The sequence below is a fragment of the Littorina saxatilis genome, linkage group LG5 (genome assembly GCF_037325665.1).
Source record: "Littorina saxatilis isolate snail1 linkage group LG5, US_GU_Lsax_2.0, whole genome shotgun sequence".
NCBI lineage: Eukaryota > Metazoa > Mollusca > Gastropoda > Littorinimorpha > Littorinidae > Littorina > Littorina saxatilis.
This window is the reverse complement of record NC_090249.1, coordinates 32,161,920-32,182,468: the sequence shown is the minus strand read 5'-3', so window position 1 is coordinate 32,182,468 and position 20,549 is coordinate 32,161,920. Positions and strand designations below refer to the sequence as shown.

Here is a 20,549-nt window from a genome sequence, read left to right as displayed (position 1 = left end):
GGTTGGTTTCATTGAATTCCTTTCGAAAGGTCACTTTTTGTTTCATGAGATAAAAATTAAAGACCCAAAGAAAAAGACAGAATAAAAATCAAAGACTTTTAGACACAAGCAAGCAAACAAATAAGGAAGAAATCTGAACCGGAACCAAAACGTTTTCTTTGTCCAATGATAACCTCACACCCTGACTTGTAATATCAACTGAGATGAACAGACACGTACATTTGGTGACTCTTTCAGTTTGAAGTTGAAGTGTAAATGTGATCAAGGTTTTTATTTAATGGGTATTATTCAGAAGATGTAATTGTTAGTAATAATTTTCAGCCTTGGAGGTTACTATTATGTGTCTTGAATTGCTCAAAAGAAAGAAAGAAAAGAACAAAAGAAGAAACAGTTCTTTCTCTGTTGTGGGCTCAAAGACCCCATGGAGTCTCATACAGGGAGCTACAAAGACACACTATGCCTGACACATTCCGGCATATGGTCGTCCTGGAATTTTGACATAACTCGATTCTTGGTGATTTTGATGTTTTTGTGCTTTAGACTAAGTAAATCATTCTCCATGAGAAATATTCTCTAAAATACGATGGACAATACAATGACATGATTTAACATTCTTTTATTTTTGTATCCATACCAGGTAAAAATATAAACACTATTTCATTATAAAAGAATAAGTTTTGGCCTTCTGCTGAAAAGCTGTAAAAAATTAGTTACGCCAAAATTCCACGATGACGTTAATATGGGATTATTTCTGTACTGAATTTTATATTAAGCACATTTTGTTCCCAAAATTGTGTTTTGTATGTACAGTAGTTCTTGCAGTGTGAGGCCTCTCTGATAACAAGACACCTATGAAAGGACCCTCTCTGTTACACCATTGTCTATTATCTTCACCAAACTATACCTGCCATGAAAGGCCACCTGCAATGTAGGAACACTTTTTTGGCTGATTCCAAGGTTGTCCTTTCATCGCAGGTACAGTGGAACCCCCATTTTAAGACCCCCCAATTTAAGACTCCTTCCTTTTTAAGACATTGTTTTTCCAGACTTTCTGTTCATAACCTGTGTTAAATTACCCCCCTTTCAAGACTCCCGCCTTTTCTGAGATTTTTGGAGGTCTTAAAAAGGTGGTTCCACTGTACCACTGTACTTTTCTCCATACTGTGTCTGAAGGGGTCAAACTTAACCATTTCGATCTGAAATTGGCAACCCCATGCAGGGAAATGATAAGCAACTACCATACTTAACTGGCAGAGCTAGCTTTGGTGATCACTTAATGGTTTTTTTATCGTTTATCATGACAAAACTGACACATTTAGGGGGAGGGGATTTTGATACTAATCAGTGCAACAGTTAACCGGTTGCTTTGACACAAGAAAAATGTGCCAAACAAGCAATTGCCACTACATGTCCAAGCAGGCATCGCTCGTTATATATATATATATCAATATGTGAGATGCTTAGCATTTCCCATATTGAGTCACCCTGGATGGATGTGAGAGCTCAACTGTTCAGCCTTGCATACTGTGAGCTTAAAGGGCCTATTTGAATACCTGATAGTATTGAAGTTTGACATGTCCATTGTAAATGTAATGTCATTTTTATGTCATGCTTTATCCTGGACATCTCTGATCTAGTCGCATGCCAACATTACTCATTATACTATTGTGTAATACTATCTCGAGGGCTTTCTCTGTGCATATTTGCCACTCTCATTTTTAGCGTGGCTGTGATGATTGATTCATATGTATAGTCCAATGTGTGTCTGAACAACTGTATGGTAAATGCATGTACATCATCCTCCCTTGCTCATTAAAGTGTTTTTTGGGTTAAAATTGTTTTGTGTTTTTTCTTTACTCTCCTCTCGTCTGTGTGTGTGTGTGTGGTTGTGTGTGTGTGTGTGTGTGTGTGTGTGTGTGTGTGTGTGTGTGTGTGTGTGTGAGAGAGAGAGAGAGAGAGCGAGAGAGAGAGAGATAGCCAGAGAGAGTTGTCTTGTGTATATCTGAATACATGCTTGGATCATTTAGAACACTTCAAGAGCGCTCTTATTTGGACCAACTGCACACTGGGGCAAATTCAGAAGCTAGTCATATGAAGAGTGTGGTGATATGAAAGAAGACAGCTACTTAATTATGACAAAACAGTCCATGACTGGATAGAGAAATGAATGTTTTCTTTAATGCATTGAAAGCAATAACAATCACTGATGACATCTCATTTCAATTTCAAGAATATAACAAATGATTTAGTTGTACATTTTACATCCTTCCCTCGACAGGACATTCACTGCTGATTAAACGGAAACATGTCTCTCTCTCTCTCTCTCTCTCTCGATCTCTCTCTCTCTCTAGTATCGGTATTAGGACCTCTGCTCTTCTCAATATATGTTAATGACCTCCCCCTTTATATTCAACATTTATGTGAACTTTTTGCAGATGATACCACAATTCACTCCAGTAACAAAAATTTAACTCGCTTATCAGAATCCCTCCAAGGAAGTCTAAACCAGCTGACAGAATGGACTGACCTAAATCACATGTCTCTTAACCCAAAGAAAACCAAATATATGATAATTACAACTAGACAAAAACGACAGAATTTTACCTCAACTGGTCCCGATTTAATGATTGACGGCAATATAGTGGAAAAAGTCGACCATCACAAAGTTCTAGGTGTCCACATCGATAACAACCTGTCTTGGTCAACTCACATTGAACAACTTAGTAAATTAGTGTCAAAGAAAGTGTACCTCTTATCTAGAATTAAACACTTCCTTAATTGTCAAGCCAGGAAGTTATTTTTCACTGCTCATATTCAGTCTCTTATTGATTACGCATCCACTCTATGGGACTCTGCAAGTGATAATTCCCTAAAGCTACTCAGCAGATTACACAAAAGAGCGCTAAAAGTAGTATTACTCAAACAGACTACTCTCACCGACTCAGACTACATCAACATAGGGGTCCTACCTCTAAAGTCAAGAATGAATTACAACAAAGGAATAATGATGCATAAAATTATGACAGAAAATGCACCCGAAACCATTTGCTCAAAGTTCTCCTTGAAGAATTCGCACCACTTTATAAAACTAAACACTCCTCTTCCTAGGATAGACCTATTTAAATCAAGTCTTGTTTATTCAGGAAGCAGCCTCTGGAACGCTCTTCCGGACGCCCTGCGGCAATCCACCAACACGGATTCTTTTAGAACCAAATATTCTTTCCATTTAATGAACTCTATGAACAAATAAACTTGATTGGTTGGTATGTTTTCTTTGTATACAGTTGTTCATTATCGGAATTATGGTTTATTGTGACAAAATCACGAAGATTTGGCTCTGTAATACATTGTTTTGCTGAGCTAATGTATTGTTGGGTTACTTTCCGTTTATCTTCATTGCTTTACACCCAATTTTGAACACTACCTTATGATCTACAATGCTTCTACATAATGCGCTTCATGTACATAAACTTATATGTTCTACCATTAATGTTTTTATGTAACCTTTTTCTAGTCATAGTTATAGTAAAATAGTTTAGTCCCTCTTTAGGGCGAGGGCCAGATGCAAAAAAGCATATCTATGCTTATTCTTGTCACCCTCGAAAAATAAAGATTTGTCATTGTCATTGTCATTGTCTCTCTCTCACACACACACACACACACACATGCGTTGACTAGCACAACGCACTTTAAACGTTCATTTCAAGTTCAGTCTTACTCATGAGCCTGGTATTGATGTGAACTACTGCGATAATGGTAGAAATGTGCGACATAAATGATGCGATAAGATATCACCAGCATTGCTTTTTATAACTCCTTATATTGCCAAAAACAACAGAAGAAAACAAACAAAAAACGCAGGTGCAATTCGTATATGTATTTATTTGGAGATACTTTCGTGTATAGATATATGAATGTTTGTTTTTTACATAACTGATTCTTCTTGAAGTCTACATACAATTTGTTTACACATATAAACAGTATGTATATTTAAACACATGACATACTGTCAAACATCATCCGGTTAAATATTATTAAAAAAATCCATTTTGTTTCTCTAAAACTCTGGAAGCAATATAAGCATCGCATCACTTATAAAGATGCCCTTACAGCTGCGTCCGTTAGCTCGGGACAGACCCACTACTGAACACCGTCGAAGTGACTCAACAGAAGTGCAGTGTCATCTTCCGAGGGTACCGCAGCGACCCGACATCCCCCCCCCCCCCCCCCCCTGGAGCGTCTGTAAAATCGACAAGTCTGGCAGCGGAACGAAATTCAGAGGTGGTTGGAGCAGCGAGTGCAGGGACGGGGCGGTGTGAGAGCACAGCGGGACAAAGGAACAGGTGTAAACGACGAAAAAAAAAAAAAAGATGCCCTTACACGTCTAACTGAGCATACTGCCATTCGTCAACAGCTGAAAACTGATCTTTCCCACTGTGCTTTTTGTTTTTTACACACACACACACACACACACACACACACACACACACATGCACTCGTACACATAAAAACACTCACATTGAACTCACGGCGGGCACACGTCTATGAGCATACATACAGTATGATTAATAATCTCAATCGGAGCAAAAATAATTAGGGTACCGTAATTACGTAAGCTTATATGACACACACAAATTCAACACAATCTGAATAAAGATGATAATAGTCAAACCGCACGTGCATGACTCTATAACGTGGTCCAGATAGGAAACATTCGGAAAAATTTACCAATACACCCCGCTATAGATTTTCATAATTCAGCCCTTGGCAATAGCTAGTCTGTCTATCAAACTGATTGACAGACAAACAAAAAGAACCAATTAGGAGTCCATGCTGACGATGCCCATCATGATAGTTCAGAATTCTCATGACTGTCTCAAACCACCTCTGAGAGGTTTCATTTACACAAAAGTCACCATCACAGAAACACAACATGGGATATCATCTGCACTTCAAGGAGATATAATCAGAGACCCGAATCCAAACCGATCATCATAGTCCAGGCTCATCAACACTACCTACCATACGATGACGGGATAAAGAGTTAGGCTATATATGACACTGCATGGTTATTCATGATCTCTCAAAAACAAGCAGCCGTTAGTCCATGCGGTATAATTATGTTCAAAGCCCAGCCGGGCGAAGACCAGCACGAGGCTAGTCCGGCCATAGTCCACTTCAATGCGGTATTAATAAAGACCAGCAGCACACAAGTCCACACTCCACTTCAATACGGTATGTCACGTTCAAAAGACCAGGGCGAAGACCAGCACGCTAGTCCGGCAATAGTCCACTTCAATGCGGTATTAATTAAGACCAGCAGCACACAAGTCCACACTCCACTGTAATAAGGTATGTCACGTTCAAAAGACCAGGGCGAAGACCAGCACACAAGTCCATAGTCCATTTTGAGTCAATATGGTATATTCAATTGAAGACCAGCACGTACACAAGTCCACACTCCACTTCAAGACGGTATATTCAAAAACCAGCACACATGTCCACAGTCCGGCACTTCAAGACGGTATATTCAAAGACCAGCAGATATAAACTGCTGGGATAGCATACGTCTTATCAACATCACTGAAATCTCCATCACACAAGCACAATCCCAGCGTCCCTTTTCCACTTCATGCAGAGGCACACGCAGACGACGAAGACGACGAAAAAGAAGGACGCCAGGACCGACGCTATCAGGGTGATGGACACCTGGCTCGTCGTGTCCACGTATATGGCCACTGAAACATAGGCAGATTGTTTGGTTGGTTGCTTGTTCATGTCCCGACCTGTTTTCGCAATGATATGTACACATGCATAGAGTCATAACCCGTGAATTTCTATTTTTGAGTTATGAAATCCTGATATTTTCCCCCCATCGGAATGAGCTTATGTAGGCTTATATGTTAAAACAGTTTGCCTTTCTTTCTTTTTCTTGTATTTTTTTTCTTTCACTGTGAATCTCCATGGGGTGTCTTGAATAAATCCTTTGCCTTGCCTTGTTTGCAATTCGGGAACGATTCAGTTTTATTACCTATCTCAGTTTACATGTAATGTGTAATATTATTTGATTTGGAATTGTGTACAGAATAATGTATTTATCTATGTATGTTTTTGTGAGGCGCTTAGCACTGTTTTAGGATTTATGAAGTTGAGAGCAAAGGGAACAAGCATATGGTGCTTGGGGTAGGTGAGTCTGTTTCAGTTGTAACCGAGTGCCGTAACACTACGATCACCTCGGGAGGCGAAGTGCAATCAAACAGGATTTAAAATGTTAGGGCTAATTTCTTAGCCCTATAAAAACTGTTATGCAAACCCGAAGGTTTCCATGAACATACAGACAATCGGAAACCACCAGACCCCAACAGAATTCCACAATCCACCGGTGTTGACTTAAAGGCCAACAACTCGGGAGCAGAGTCTGCTGTAAAAGGAGCGGTAGCCTCCCCTGTCACACGGTAAGCATTTTTACCAGAAGAAAAATAATCAATGTTCCTGAGAGAAGTTTTATCCATTTAATTTTTCGAACGATATGCCACTTAAATTGTTTGTGTTAATCGGAATATTAGATTAGCACACACACACACACACACACACACACACACACACACACACACACACACACACACACACATCATGCACACACACACACACACACACACACACACACACACACACACACACACACACTCACATGAAAGCCTACATGTACGTACGTGTTGTGCACTTATCCCCATAGTAGCGCTCAGCGCATTTACCGGGACAGACCCCAGTAATGGGATCACAAATGTCACCCGCATCACAGTTTCCACAGGCATCCGAACAGTTGACACCGTACATCCTAGGAGGGCATGCTGCACACAAATGACATGTTAAAATATCACCCCCATCATGGGGGCCCGGGTAGCTCAGGTGGTAGAACACTGGACTTGTGTTGTGATCGAGACCCAGAGACGGTATCCATCTCCCACCCCCGTGTCACCTCAATGGCACGTTAAAGATCTTGGTCATTATCATTATACCATCTACCATAAGTGCAGATGGCTGATTACCTAAACACGCATACATCAAAAAGCCGTGAGGGCGTAAAACTCGAATCGTATAAACCAATTCATGTCCAAGATAGGCAATTAAGACCTGACGGACAATAAGCCCCTTAAAATTTACTTACTATACCCATCACGTACAGTTACCTCACGCTTTTAATGCCCTAGAAAGGCATGATGCACACAGATGCTGCCGGGATCGATATGTTAAAATATCACCCCCATCATGGGGGCCCGGGTAGCTCAGGTGGTAGAGCACTGGACTTGTGATCGAGAGGTCGCTGGTTCGAATCCGGGCCGGGACGGACACCCCCAACACGTACAGTTACCCAACAGTGAACACTTTTAATGCCCTAGAAAAGCATGATGCACCCAGATGCTGGGGCATTATCTTCACGAAATGCAATGATTTTAACATTACGCAATTTGGCAGCACGTTACAAATGTTGAGAGAGAACATTAGGGCGACTTCGTCAATAAACACATTTAAAACTTCTGTATATTTCAAATAAAAGTCAGTCTGATTCAATTTAACACCATAATTACTCACGCCTGTCGCAACCAGCACCGTCCCACCCGCGCTGACACCACAGATGAGCACAGTGACCACTGATGATGTCACACCACCCCGTCTCACAATGACCGCATCTGTTTTTGCAACCAGCGCCATAATGCCCGCCCTGGCAGTCTGACATTAAAAAAAAAAGAATAAAAAAAAAGAATGAAGAATGAGTGAAACAACAGACAATGGGATGATATCGATGTATATTACAACTGTCACCGCACCTGAGCACATCAAACGGTTAAATAACACCATGTTTCTAAAATGTAGTTTTTGTTACTGCACATGATCGCACTAGTATTATTGCCGAAGAAATGACAAAAGAAACCAACGAACTTTGGAGAATGACGTAAGCTCTTAATGGAATTAACTGAATTAATGTCAGTTATAAAAGCACTGTGTACTTACTGTGCTCGCACTTTTTTCCCCTTTTCCCGACCTTGCAGCCGTTGACGTCACAAAGACCCGTCTTGCTGTTACATGACGTCAGACAATGCGGACATTCGTGCTGGCAGTTTACGCCATAGTGATGAGAAAGGCACTCTGAAAAACAAAACAAAATCATGTGTGTGTGTGTGTCAGTGTGTGTGTGTGTGTGTGTGTGTGTGTGTGTGTGTGTGTGTGTGTGTGTGTGAGAGAGAGAGAGAGAGAGAGAGAGAGAGAGAGAGAGAGAGAGAGAGAGAGAGAGAGAGAGAGACTTTTTTTTTTAAATCAACGAGGGTAATGATGTCAGAAATTACAATTTTATTACAATCAGCCCTAGCGTCTATGACAGACAGAATCAGACAGACAGACAAGGGGACAAATAATAACGCACTATTGCCAGTATTTTAAAATTACGTCAGACTCTTTAGTATAGGCAAGATGAAATTATGGGTGATTAAACAGGACTGAGCGAATGTGCAGGACGGATGGAGGAGAGATGCGATAACAAACGGATAGGTCTTGAAGGGAGAACGGCAAATGGACAAGTGACGGATATATTGATAGAAACCAGAGACGAAGTAACGGGAGGAGAGAGGTCCAGCTGGGTATTGACTGACTATTTGGCTTTAACGTCCTCTTAGACAAGTTGGCCTATATTGGGGCAGGTATTGGTAATACGCTGAGGATATGGCCGGTGTGATACTTTGACTCGAACAAGCCCGCTGTGGCTGGTCTTCTTCGATACGCCAGCATTTGGTTTATCTACCTCGTCAAAGTATCCAAATACGATCATGTTAATCAGCTCTGATAGACACACAGACAGTCACAGATACATACCTTGGTTACAGAAGACCCCCTCCCACCCGGAGACACAACCTTTAGGACAGAGGCCGCTGACCGGGTTGCACGTGGTGCCGGGAAAGCACTGTCCACACACAAAGCCACAGCTGGGGCCATGCCGCCCTTTCGCACACCCTCAAACATGTTACATCGAGCATTCATTAGGCTAACGTCTTCAACAAAGAGAAATAATTCGAGCTAGGTTAAAAAAATGTTTTGTTAAAAAGAAGAAGCAACAGATCGACGAAGCTAAGTTCTTAAATTGGGGAGTCTCAAAAGGGGTTTCCACTTTACATAACGTTGTTGAGAAGGTAAATAATTGCATGTAAGGAGCCTGAGTAGACTCTCCACAACTCTATTCTGTTTTGGAACTCTCTACCCTGTATGTGCTTTATGGTCTCTTTGTCAATGGTATCTTTGTGTGTGCGCGTGCGTGCGTGTGTATGTGTGTGTGTGTGTGTGTGTGTGTGTGTGTGTGTGTACTTTTAACATTGTACGCTAAGTTTTGCTTAGTGCTTGGGTTCTTGGTGTTATGTCTCAGTTAAATGTATGCTTTGTATGCTTGTTGATTTGTGCTAGTTTATTCTAAAATCAATTTGTAAAGCGCCTGGAGCCAATTGATGGGACTCGCGCTATAGAAAAGTTATTTATTATTATTATTATTATTAAGGATGTGAAAGGTGTTATCAGTCAGGAAAATGAATACAAACGGGACGAGCTTCTATATACGGACTAATTTGTCTGAACTTTGAGAGGACAATTACTGCTAAGACACACACATGGATAAATCCAATAATATCCTATAACAAAATGCTTGACAGTGTGCACTATGTGTACACTGTGTTTTAAAAGAAGCATTCAAGGTCATCTTTTGTCACTGTTCAATCCAACGATACAGATAAAGACCCGAGTCACCTTGGTCACACCGAGGTCCTGTCAGTCCACTTTCACACTCTCCAGGGCAAAATCCTGTGACCGTAGCACACATGGCGTTGTCTTGGCAACCACCGCATCTCTTCGCACAGTTCTGTCCGTAGCGCCCACTCTCACACCCTGAAAAAAGTCCATGCTGTCTTCACCCAAACACAGTGGTATAGATCTGTGATGAAAGGACATTCGAAAGTGTCCGTGCCTGCAGGTGGCCTGTCATGATAGGTATGTTTTGGTAGAGATAATAGACGAAAGGACAACAGAAGGTGGGCATTCAATGGAGGTGTTCTCTCATTTGAGGGACCTCACAATGCAGGTGCCGGTGTTTATTGTTACATAGAACACCCCATATATAGGGTGTCTCCAAAAAAAAGTACCCAAAAAGACATTGAAACATCAGTAGCGAGAAATGGAAAAACTAATATGTAAGCTAATACGCTAATATGTACCTACCCCAGACCCAGAAACCTACAACAACTGAAGGCAAACATTCTCAGAGAAATCCAGAACATCCCACAGGAAACATTCCCCAATGTAATGAACAATATGGCAATGAGGATGCAGTCTGTCATTGGAAAACGGGGTGGCTACATTGATCACGTGGTGTGAAGAAACAGACGATCTCAACTGAAAGCTGTGAACTGGGGACAAAACTTCTATGAACTTCTATCACGCAAAAATGATTTCAATAAAGTTACTGACTTGTCTGTAGTATTGAAAGAAAATCGGGTACTTTTTTTTTTAGACACCCTGTATATATCAGTTTCGGTCATTGCATTCATACGGCCGAGATCGCACCATCGTAACTTGCTTGTGCATTCACAGAATTAAAATGATATTGCATACAGAAATGCTACTTGCTAGCAGACTTGAAGACGTCCAATTAAAGGCACACTCCTTCTCATGAAAACTGCTAGGCTCACCGTCTGAGATCTGGCCAAACTTTCACATGAGATAAGACGCATACCAAAAATCCACACCCTGATTGCTTGCAGTGGTGAGTTGGAATTGTTTGATGAATTAATGTCTGGAAAAGCCACTAGAGGCTTTTACGAAATTAATTCACGAAAAAGTCCCTCTCTTAACAAAGAGTAGCTAGGCTGTCCATTTTTACATTTAGTCAAGTTTTGACAAAATTTTTTAACATAGACGGGGAATTGAGACGAGGGTCGTGGTGTGTGTGTGTGTGTGTGTGTGTGTGTGTGTGTGTGTGTGTGTGTGTGTGTGTGTGTGTGTGTGTGTGTGTGTGTGTGTGTGTGTGTGTGTGTGCGTGCGTGCGTGTGTGTGTGTGGGTGTGCATGTAGAACGATTCTGAGAAAACTACTGGACCAATCTTCATGAAACTTCACATGAAAGTTCCTGGGTATGATATCCCCGGACGTTTTTTTCATTTTTTCGAGAAATATCTTTGATGACGTCATATTCGGCTTTTAGTGAAAGTTGAGGCCGCACTGTCACGCCTTAATTTTTCAATCAAATTGATTGACATTTTGGTCAAGCGATCTTCGACGAAGTCCGGACTATGGGATTGAATTTCAGCTCGGCAGCGTAAACATTCAAGTTGTTAATTAGTTTGCTCATTAAAGTTGTCATTAAAATCGAATTTTCACTAACAGATTTAAAAAGGATTACATCGTATTCCTCAATTTTTCCTGATTTAAAAACATATTACATATGTCATGTTTACTATAAAAATGTGCTCAGAATTACAGAAAATAGGTTTTAAGGAAGTACTGGGTTCGCGCGCTACGCAGAGACGAGCGTGACACGTCTCGGTTTTTTGATGTGGTTAGTCGAGACTATCTTAATATAGTCTCGGCAATGACTGTTTTTTTACATTTTAGTCAAGTTTTGACTAAATGTTTTAACATAGAGGGGGAATCGAGACGAGTACGTGGTGTATGTGTGTGTGTGTGTATGTCTGTCTGTGCGTGTGTGTGTGTGGAGCGATTCAGACCAAACCACTGGACCGATCTTTATGAAATTTGACATGAGAGTTCCTTGGAATGATATCCCCGGACGTTTTTTTTCTTTTTTTCGATAAATACTTTTGATGACGTCATATCCGGCTTTTTGTAAAAGTTGAGGCGGCACTGTCACACCCTCATTTTTCAATTAAATTGATTGAAATTTTGGCCAAGCAATCTTCGACGAAGGTCGGGGTTTGGTATTGCATTTCAGCTTGGTGGCTTAAAAACTAATGAGTGAGTTTGGTCTTTAAAAATCGAAAACTTGTAATTAAAATTTTTATTTTTATTAAACGATTCCCAAATTATATACATATGTTATATTTGGATTAAAAACAAGCTCTGAAAATTAAAAATATAAAAATTATGATCAAAATTAAATTTCTGAAATCGATTTAAAAACAATTTGATCGTATTCCTTGTCGGTTCCTGATTCCAAAAACATATAGATATGATATGTTTGGATTAAAAACACGCTCAGAAAGTTAAAACAAAGAGAAGCACAAAAAAGCGTGCTATGCAGCACAGCGAAACCACTACCGCGCTAAACAGGCTCGTCAGTTTCACTCCGTTTTGCACAAGCGGCGGACTACGGTCATTGTAAAAAAATGCAGTGCGTTCAGTTTCATTCTGTGAGTTCCACAGCTTGACTAAATGTAGTAATTTCGCCTTACGCGACTTGTTTTATGTTAATCTGTTACTTTGATGCCGACAGCTTGACTAAATGTTTTTATATCGCTTCACGCGACTTGTTTTTGCTCATAAGTGACCAAGTGGAGGAATGGTCTTATCTCATGTAAAAGCCTCACCAGATCGGGGACGGTGAGGCAAACGTTTTACTCGGGAAGGAGTGTGAGGCGCATTATTTACAAGTTTTAGGGGAAGGGCTCCTAATATGGACACTAAGTTGTATCATGTTATTTTGAAGTATAGGGGGCTTTTTACAGTGATTCGTGAAGGCCGCTTCACTGGTCCATATTAGGCGCCCAGGCTCCTAATATGGACCATTTGTGATGTTTTCTGTATTTAATTTTTGCTGAATATCTATCAAAGCTATTTCACTCTAATTAGGCCTAACGGTTAACCTAAGAGAGAAGGACTACCAAACACAAAATGAAACATCTTCGCAAGAAAACAAGCTAGTTATCAGCAAGAAACAAAAAGTGGTCCATATTAGGAGCCCTTCCCCTAAGTCTTGCACTAGGTTACATTTTTGGGCTGTAGATGTTATTGCTGGTTTAGTTTTGTTTTTGTTTTTTTGGTGATAGGCCCTATGTTTGAAATGTTAACGTCACATCAATTACAGAAATGAAAAAGAGAAGTCATACACACTGCTTACTTTGATCACACTTCCCTCCGGTCCAACCGGGCTGACAGTCGGCAGGACAGGCTCCTGACACAGGATTACAGGATACACCTTGCCTGCAGTGGCCGCATGGTGTGACGCAATTGCTGCCATACGTCATATTGCAGCCTGAAACACAGGACAGTTCTAAGGTTTTGATATTTTTGTGCAAAAAAAGTGTGTGTGTGTGTGTGTGTGTGTGTGTGTGTGTGTGTGTGTGTGTGTGTGTGTGTGTGTGTGTGTGAGTGAGTCGCAGTCTGTCTGTCTATCTGTCGTCAGTTTGTCCGTCTCTCTGTCTGTCCGTCTGTCTGTCGGTCGGTCAGCCGCTGTGTGTGAGGAAGAGTGTGTGGACTCTCACGTGCGTGATTCTTAGTGCCCGCGCGCGTGTGTGTCCGTTTATCTGTGTTTTGTCTGCATGCATTCGGTTTGTCTGTTTCCATTCACAGTACGCGTCTGTGTTGGTCTTTTCATGCCATTGTCAGTCCGGGTCAGCCCAACTCACGTTGTTGACAGTCACGGCCCGTGAAGCCCGGACGACAAGAAGCACGACACTGCCCCGACATGTGATGACACACTTCCCCCGGGTCGGCACACTGGCACGTCTTGTTGCACAGGGCACCGAATGAGTAGTCTGCACACTCTGTCAACAATCAGGCATAAGACTAGGTTACACTTTCCCTGGTGTCGGCAAACTGGCATGTCTTATTGCATTGGGAACCGAACGAGTAGTCTGCACACTCTGTCAACAATCAGGCATAAGACTAGGTTACACTTTCCCTGGTGTCGGCAAACTGGCATGTCTTATTGCATTGGGAACCGAACGAGTAGTCTGCACACTCTGTCAACAATCAGGCATAAGACTAGGTTACACTTTCCCTGGTGTCGGCAAACTGGCATGTCTTATTGCATTGGGAACCGAACGAGTAGTCTGCACACTCTGCAAATAAACGCTCACTCAGAATCAAATTAATTATTCAGGAGATGCCGAATTAGATCTGATTCTACAGGAGATGAGGTACAGTCATTGTAGGATATGTTTTAGGCTTCATATAGGGCAAAATTATAATGAATGGACTCTCTCTGTGGACAGTAAGCCGCATATTTACAAGAGTTATTTGAAGAATGAAATTTACAATTTAGCATTCTTCGAAGTCATAGGCCTCCCTTTCGCCGTTTCAAACAAGACCACTTCTGCATACTGACAGAAATACACATTTGCAACAAGGTTCTTTAAAGAGAGGTGGTCGTGAAACATAGAGTCTTTCAACAGAGATTGTACTGTATTGTACTGTACTCGATTAAAGAGCACCCGTACTAATCAGGAAGCTTTATAAACATTGATTTGCAGCATACTAATAAATCGAACAAAACGATCACTAACCATAGACTTGGAGCTCGCACACGGTGATTGGTCCATGCGGGTTGAAGACGGTGACGTAACGGCCTGTGACGGGCGAGTCACATGACATTTGCACGTGCGACTGGTATGAGCGCACGGTGGCGCAGGGGGTGTAGAATTCACTGTACTCTGTGACGAACACCTGCCAACCTCTTGGTGGTGTGCCTTCTGCACAAATATTGAAATGTACAACACTGTAGTTGTTGTTGTGCTGGTGGTGTTGATGGTTTTAATTCAATGGGTTTAATAAACATTAAAGTATCTGCTAAGGACTGTTGTTTGTTAGAAGAAAAAAACCCACAACAACAAAACAACCAGCAACACTAGAACTAGACCATTCTCACGTCATTTCTGGTATGTCACCCCCTAATGACCTTCATAAAACCAAGGTGAATGGCATTAAAGACTGAGTAACAATCAACAGAGGTTCATTAAAAAAAAGCTAATCTTAGGTACTCTGTTCTTTTCACAAAAGAAAAAGAAGAAAAAAAGAAAAGCAGTTGCTTTTGTTGTTGAGCATACTCGCGGGGACACTTGGTAAAGACTAAAAGGTGTCTCTGTCATCCAAATTTAAAGGTTATGTGTACGACTGTTTTCAAGCCCCCCGCAGTATAGGCAGCCGTATTCCGTATTCGGAGGATTTGTAAGCATTCGGGTGAAGAAAAGTAGAGGACCCCATTGGACCTCTGCTGATTCTACATGATATTTTGTCAAGCCCCGCGCAAAATATAACAACTCAGTACTTTTGCCGGAAGAGCTTTGTTTAAACAAGTAACCCGCTAATACGATACCACTGGAGTCAGTGCTCAGTGATACATAAGAATTATAACAATGGTAAGGACATTGGTCTTAATCTGAGAATTGCAGTGAATGGAGTGTGTACTCTACAGTCTCTGATAGAACCAAACCTGCGACAATCAGTGTGATGTAGTAAACGTCAGTGTTGGTCTGAAGATCCACTCTCAACCAGCCAGGGTTGTCAGGTGCAGAGGTCACGCACGTGCTACTGTTCCCGTCAAAAGCTGACCTTGAACTCAGGTCAGGGTTATTGGAGCGAATTTTCGACAGCATGCCAAAGGCTAAGTTTTCTGCAAGGAATTACGAAGATAAACAGTGACATTTGCCAAAAAAGAGCTAAGATTATCCGACTCCGACTTCAACTCAAAATTTACTTTTATAGAAGTCTGGCTTCGAATCATTGCCACTCCCTCCGTATCATAAACCATATTTATACATAAATTGTGAAACATCAAAATAAGCACACACAAAAACACACACAAAAATACCCCCCTCCCCCCCAAAAAAAACCCCCAAAAAACCAACAACAACATCCCACCACCAATAGGCTACCCCACAAACAAACAAATAATATCAACCAACAACTCTTCACAAAGCAAACAACAACAACAACAACAAGAAAAAAAATACAAATAGATAAATCAAACCAAGCCAAGCAAACAAGCACCTACAAACCAAAAACAACAACAGACAAGTTGAGTAATAAGAAAGTGCAAACGAGCTCTATCCCCCCTCCCCCTCCGATTTATTACTATCAGTACCAGAGACAACAATATGCAAAGCTACTTTGCTGCCACAATGCACAGCTACTCCGGCTGAGTATGGGGATCCGTTCAAATCTTCTACTGAAAATAAAACGACAACAGGTCAATGTGCCCACAATCATAGGGAATCAAATTCCAAAAGTAGATTTTTCAAAAACAACGCGGGAAGTAACTTGCATCTTTCACTGGTCGATTACTCACGTGACTGACAACTTGGTCCCGACCAACCGTCTGCGCAGTTTCCGTGGCAATAAGCTGTGACGTCACAATGATCGGGGTCTCTGCAGTGGCAGTGATGACGACAGTTGTAACCATAGTAACCGATGGCACAAGTTCCCACCTTTGCATTAGGTCCTGGTAAAATTTGATAATTTCAGCATATACTAAGCGACTTTATAAAGCATACATGATACCGTTTCTAAAATCTACTTATGCCCCTCAAGTTTCATCTCTTCATACTCATGTCTACAGACACACACACAGACACAGACACACACAGACACTCACACTGCACAGACACACACAGACACGCACACACTCCACACACACACACACACACACATACACACACACACACACACACACACACTCACTAAGTGTTACACTGAGGCACTTTCAAGGAATAGCACCAAAAGACCCCACTTTTGAGGACTCATTTACTAATCGGTTTAGAAGAAAAAGTAAAGCAGATTTGTAATTAGCAGAGTGCCCTGATTGTTCATTTAACTTTCTTTCTTTCTTTATTTGGTGTTTAACGTCGTTTTCAACCGTTCAAGGTTAGGCTATATCGCGACAGTTTATTACACCCCCGGTATAGGGGTGTGTATAGGTTTCGGTCGATGTGTTTGTTTGTTTGTTTGTTTGTTTGTTTGTTTGTGTGTTTGTGTTCGCATATAGATCTCAAGAATGAACGGACCGATCGTCACCAAACTTGGTGAACAGGTTCTATACATTCCTGAGACGGTCCTTACAAAAATTGGGACCAGTCAAACACACGGTTAGGGAGTTATTGGTGGATTAAAATTATACAAGGACTTATAGAGGGACATCTTCATGGTCAAAGGGAAATAACCATTCTCACTCAGTCACTGCCACCAACTGAGAAGGTTATTTTCCCTTTGACGGGGGTGTTTTTCCTACCTCCGAGGAATTTCTTGTTTAACTGGTGATAATAAGTAGATGTGAAAACCAATAAACAACACTTCACAGCTGAGTGGCCAAAGCTTGATTTGTATGAAGGTTAACACACGAAGATTAAAAATTACGACTTTTGCGGACAAATCGCAGTTTTGGCGGGCCTTTTGAGGGGGTCTCCAGATTGGCTGTGGAACGTGATTCAGCCATAACAAATTCAGCGGACGTCCGCTGAATTCTTGGGTCCGCGGAACACGGGTGTGGCGTAGAAATAGTCCGTAGAAGTAGGCCAACACATACACACACTCCAGAACAGCGCCAAGCCGGAGGACGTTGACCATCTCCTGGGATCCATCTCCAGTTGTTTCACTGACATCAAGAACTGGATGACTGAGAACAAGTTGAAGCTGAACAGTGAGAAGACGGAGGCCCTTCTCGTTGGAACACGACAGAAGATTGCTTCCCTCACTGTGACGGACCTCCAGCTGGATGACGCGACTGTTCCATTCTCCCCTGCTGTCAAGAGCCTTGGCGTCTTTCTCGACTCCACTCTCTCCATGCAGACACACATCTCCTTCATCACCAAGACCTGCTTTTTCCACCTACGACGCATCGCCTCCATCCGTCGCTACCTCACCCAGGACGCCTGTGTCAAGCTGGTTGTCTCCCTCATCTTCAGTCGTCTGGACTACTGCAACTCCCTTCTGGCTGGCCTCCCCGCCTCATCCATTCATGGCCTACAACGAGTCCAGAACGCTGCAGCCAGGCTGACGTTGAGGAAGACGAAGCGAGACCACATCCTCCCCATACTTCGCTCCTTGCACTGGCTCCCTGTCAACACCCGAATCTCCTACAAACTGTCCACTCTGGTCTACAAGTGTCTCAACGACTCTGCTCCCGAGTACCTTCAATCCTCCCTGGACCTGTACACCCAGCCCTCCGACCGTCCCCTTCGTTCTGCTGCTGACCCACTCCGCCTTCACATCCCTCGCTCGAAACTCGCATCTGCTGGTCAGCGTGCATTCCCCTCCGCGGGCCCCTCCGTCTGGAACTCCCTGCCGCTTGAGCTTCGCCAGAGCCCCTCTCTTGACGCGTTCAAGAGTAGGTTGAAGACTCAGTTCTTCCCGTAGCTGGCTGCGACTTTCATGTTCGACGTGATGTCACGTGTTGTGCCCCAAAAGACATTCTTGTGCTGTGCTCTGTGAGAGGTGTTTTCTTTGTGTTTAATATTATTTTGTTTGGACCTAGCTATTGATGTGTACATTGTTGTTAAACAGTTGTTTGTTGTATGTTTATCAGGGTTTGCTAGTGTGTGATAGGGTTCGTGTCCGTCTGTAGATGTTAGTTTCTTTGTTAGTCCTGTGTTGACAACTCTTCGACAAGCGCTTAGAACTGTACCCACGGAATACGCGCTATATAAGCTTCATATTGATATTGATATTGACACACACACACACACACACACACACACACACACACACACACACACACACACACACACTCTAATTTCACCTACCATTGGCTGCGGCAGCTGAAGTTACACTGAAGGTGGTGATGAGGGCGAGGCAGAGAAAGCAGGAGACAAACGTCTTTTCTCTCATACCTTGCATGTAATATGGGCATGATCTGTCACAATATGCAGCAATTTCTAAATGCTAGTCTCACATTTCTGTTCGTCAAGAAGATTGATCTATTTTGAAAGAGGGTGAAAGTCATTTATTCATTTCTTATTCTCTCAGGTGCCAGTATCGAGACTGGTTAGGTCCGCATTTCTCCTACCGTTGTCGTTATCGTTGTTTCTTATTGGATCCTATTTTGATTGAACAGCTTAACTTCACATCGCGTGAACAACATTTAGTCTCTCTCTTCTCGGTGTAGGCCTGCAACAAACATGTGACGAAATCAGAATCGCGTGAGGTGCCAAAGGAAGGTTTTGCTTTCACAACATTTCCGTATGCAAAGAGAACCAGCTATGAAATACTTTTGTGTCGACTCAGTCAAAGCAGGGATCGCGTTGACCGGACATTTCTAGTATTTTACTGGTACAAAACGTCAAAATACCGGAAATGGGATCGGCAACCGGTCATACATACCGGTTGATATTTCGCTTGACCGTTTTCTTCCTTATAAATATTATGTAAACACTGTGTTCTAGACTTCTTTTTTACTGTTTGGCGTTCAACTGAGTGACTGGTTCCTGTGAAAGACAGAATTTGCACGTGAAAATAAACATTGGCTGCTCAAACACTAGAAGACGAAGGCCTTTACCTTACCGGCTCACACAAAAAGCTTTAAAATGCTTCTGACCTTTGAAATATACAAAGAAAACAAGAGAATCGCTACTCCTCGCGTAAATCAAATGACAGTTGACATTTTCAAAGACAACAAGAGAATCGCCATTCATCACATAAATCCAATAACCGTTGAAATGTACCACAAAAACAAGAGAATCAATACTCTTCACATAAATCAAACGACAGTCGAAATATACAACGAAACACTCAAAATCGCCATTCCTCACATAAAAGAGTCCAACGGCCGTTGAAATGTACCAATAACAAGAGAACCACTACTCTTCACATAAATCAGATCAGTTGAAAGATACAACGAAAAACAGAAATCGCCATTCCTCATAAAACCCCAACGGCCTTTGAAATATACAGCGAAAACGTCATGTATAACATAAACGCAAGGACCGCTGAAATTAGTATACATATACCACGAACATAAGAGAAATGCCAATCCTCACATAAGTCCAATGACTCGTAGAATCGACACGGATGACTCTTCAGGCTTAATTCTTTGTGTCAGCAACAAGCATGAGTCTTCTTTATTCCTTGTGTCAGACACAGATTGTCATGAGGTTCTCAGCGCCAGACACGCAATGTCATGTCAACTTTTCCTATGGGTAATTCAGTTTGTAGAAAAGAATAGCATGAACATTGAATAAATCACAAATAAATCTCATACAAATAACAACACAGCTCTTCCATGTAATTTTTGGAGACTCCAAAAGCTTCACAGGCGCCGAATTTGACGGCTCTTTTCTGATCACTACCAATTTTTTTTAAACCATTCGTGAAAGTGACAAAGAAAACTGCGTGTATATAACTTCAGAATTCATGCGCATCAACGTCTTACTTTCTTTTTCTATTCACGCGAAGATAGGTCCGACGAAACACTGAGAGAGAAATGGTTTTGGTCGTACCTGTTTCTTTAGTAGGGCGATGTACGGACCAAATGTTTATGCGAGTAAGACATTACTGTGGTTTTCACTTGCCATCATGCATTGCTCGTGACATGTGTAATTACAATGGCTCTTTACGTATGAGCCTTTTATG

At 41.8% G+C, this 20,549-nt stretch overlaps 1 protein-coding gene across 3 annotated transcripts; it reads right to left on the bottom strand.

Moving 5' to 3' along the window:
• Nucleotides 1-4,458: 4,458 nt before the first annotated feature.
• On the bottom strand, nt 4,459-20,249 carry LOC138966887 (multiple epidermal growth factor-like domains protein 6). 3 transcript variants are annotated; one of them, XM_070339275.1, is made up of 13 exons: nt 19,958-20,249; nt 18,725-19,088; nt 16,276-16,428; nt 15,421-15,600; nt 14,495-14,680; nt 13,616-13,753; nt 13,108-13,242; nt 9,787-9,924; nt 8,869-8,994; nt 8,014-8,148; nt 7,594-7,731; nt 6,714-6,851; nt 4,459-5,738 (listed from the first exon to the last, which is right to left on the bottom strand). In XM_070339275.1, exons 2-13 carry the CDS (start codon nt 18,816-18,818, stop codon nt 5,596-5,598), a joined length of 1,704 nt encoding a protein of 567 aa, XP_070195376.1. In that variant the 5' UTR covers nt 18,819-19,088; nt 19,958-20,249; the 3' UTR covers nt 4,459-5,595. The 3 variants fall into 3 exon arrangements, with proteins under 3 accessions (XP_070195376.1, XP_070195374.1, XP_070195375.1); XM_070339273.1 differs by having other exon boundaries at nt 8,869-9,006; nt 19,958-20,247; XM_070339274.1 differs by having other exon boundaries at nt 8,869-9,006; nt 18,725-18,834; nt 19,958-20,247.
• Between the last annotated feature and the right edge of the window lie 300 nt (nt 20,250-20,549).

Coding starts and splice junctions, on each gene's coding strand:
- LOC138966887 (XM_070339273.1), bottom strand. CDS start 18,818: ATGCAAGGTATGAGAGAAAAGACGTTTGTCTCCTGCTTTCTCTGCCTC. Junction 13,243..13,615: donor GGGCCGTGACTGTCAACAAC/GTGAGTTGGGCT, acceptor CCTGTGTTTCAG/GCTGCAATATGACGTATGGC. Junction 8,149..8,868: donor GGGGGTCTTCTGTAACCAAG/GTATGTATCTGT, acceptor TTTGTTTTTCAG/AGTGCCTTTCTCATCACTAT.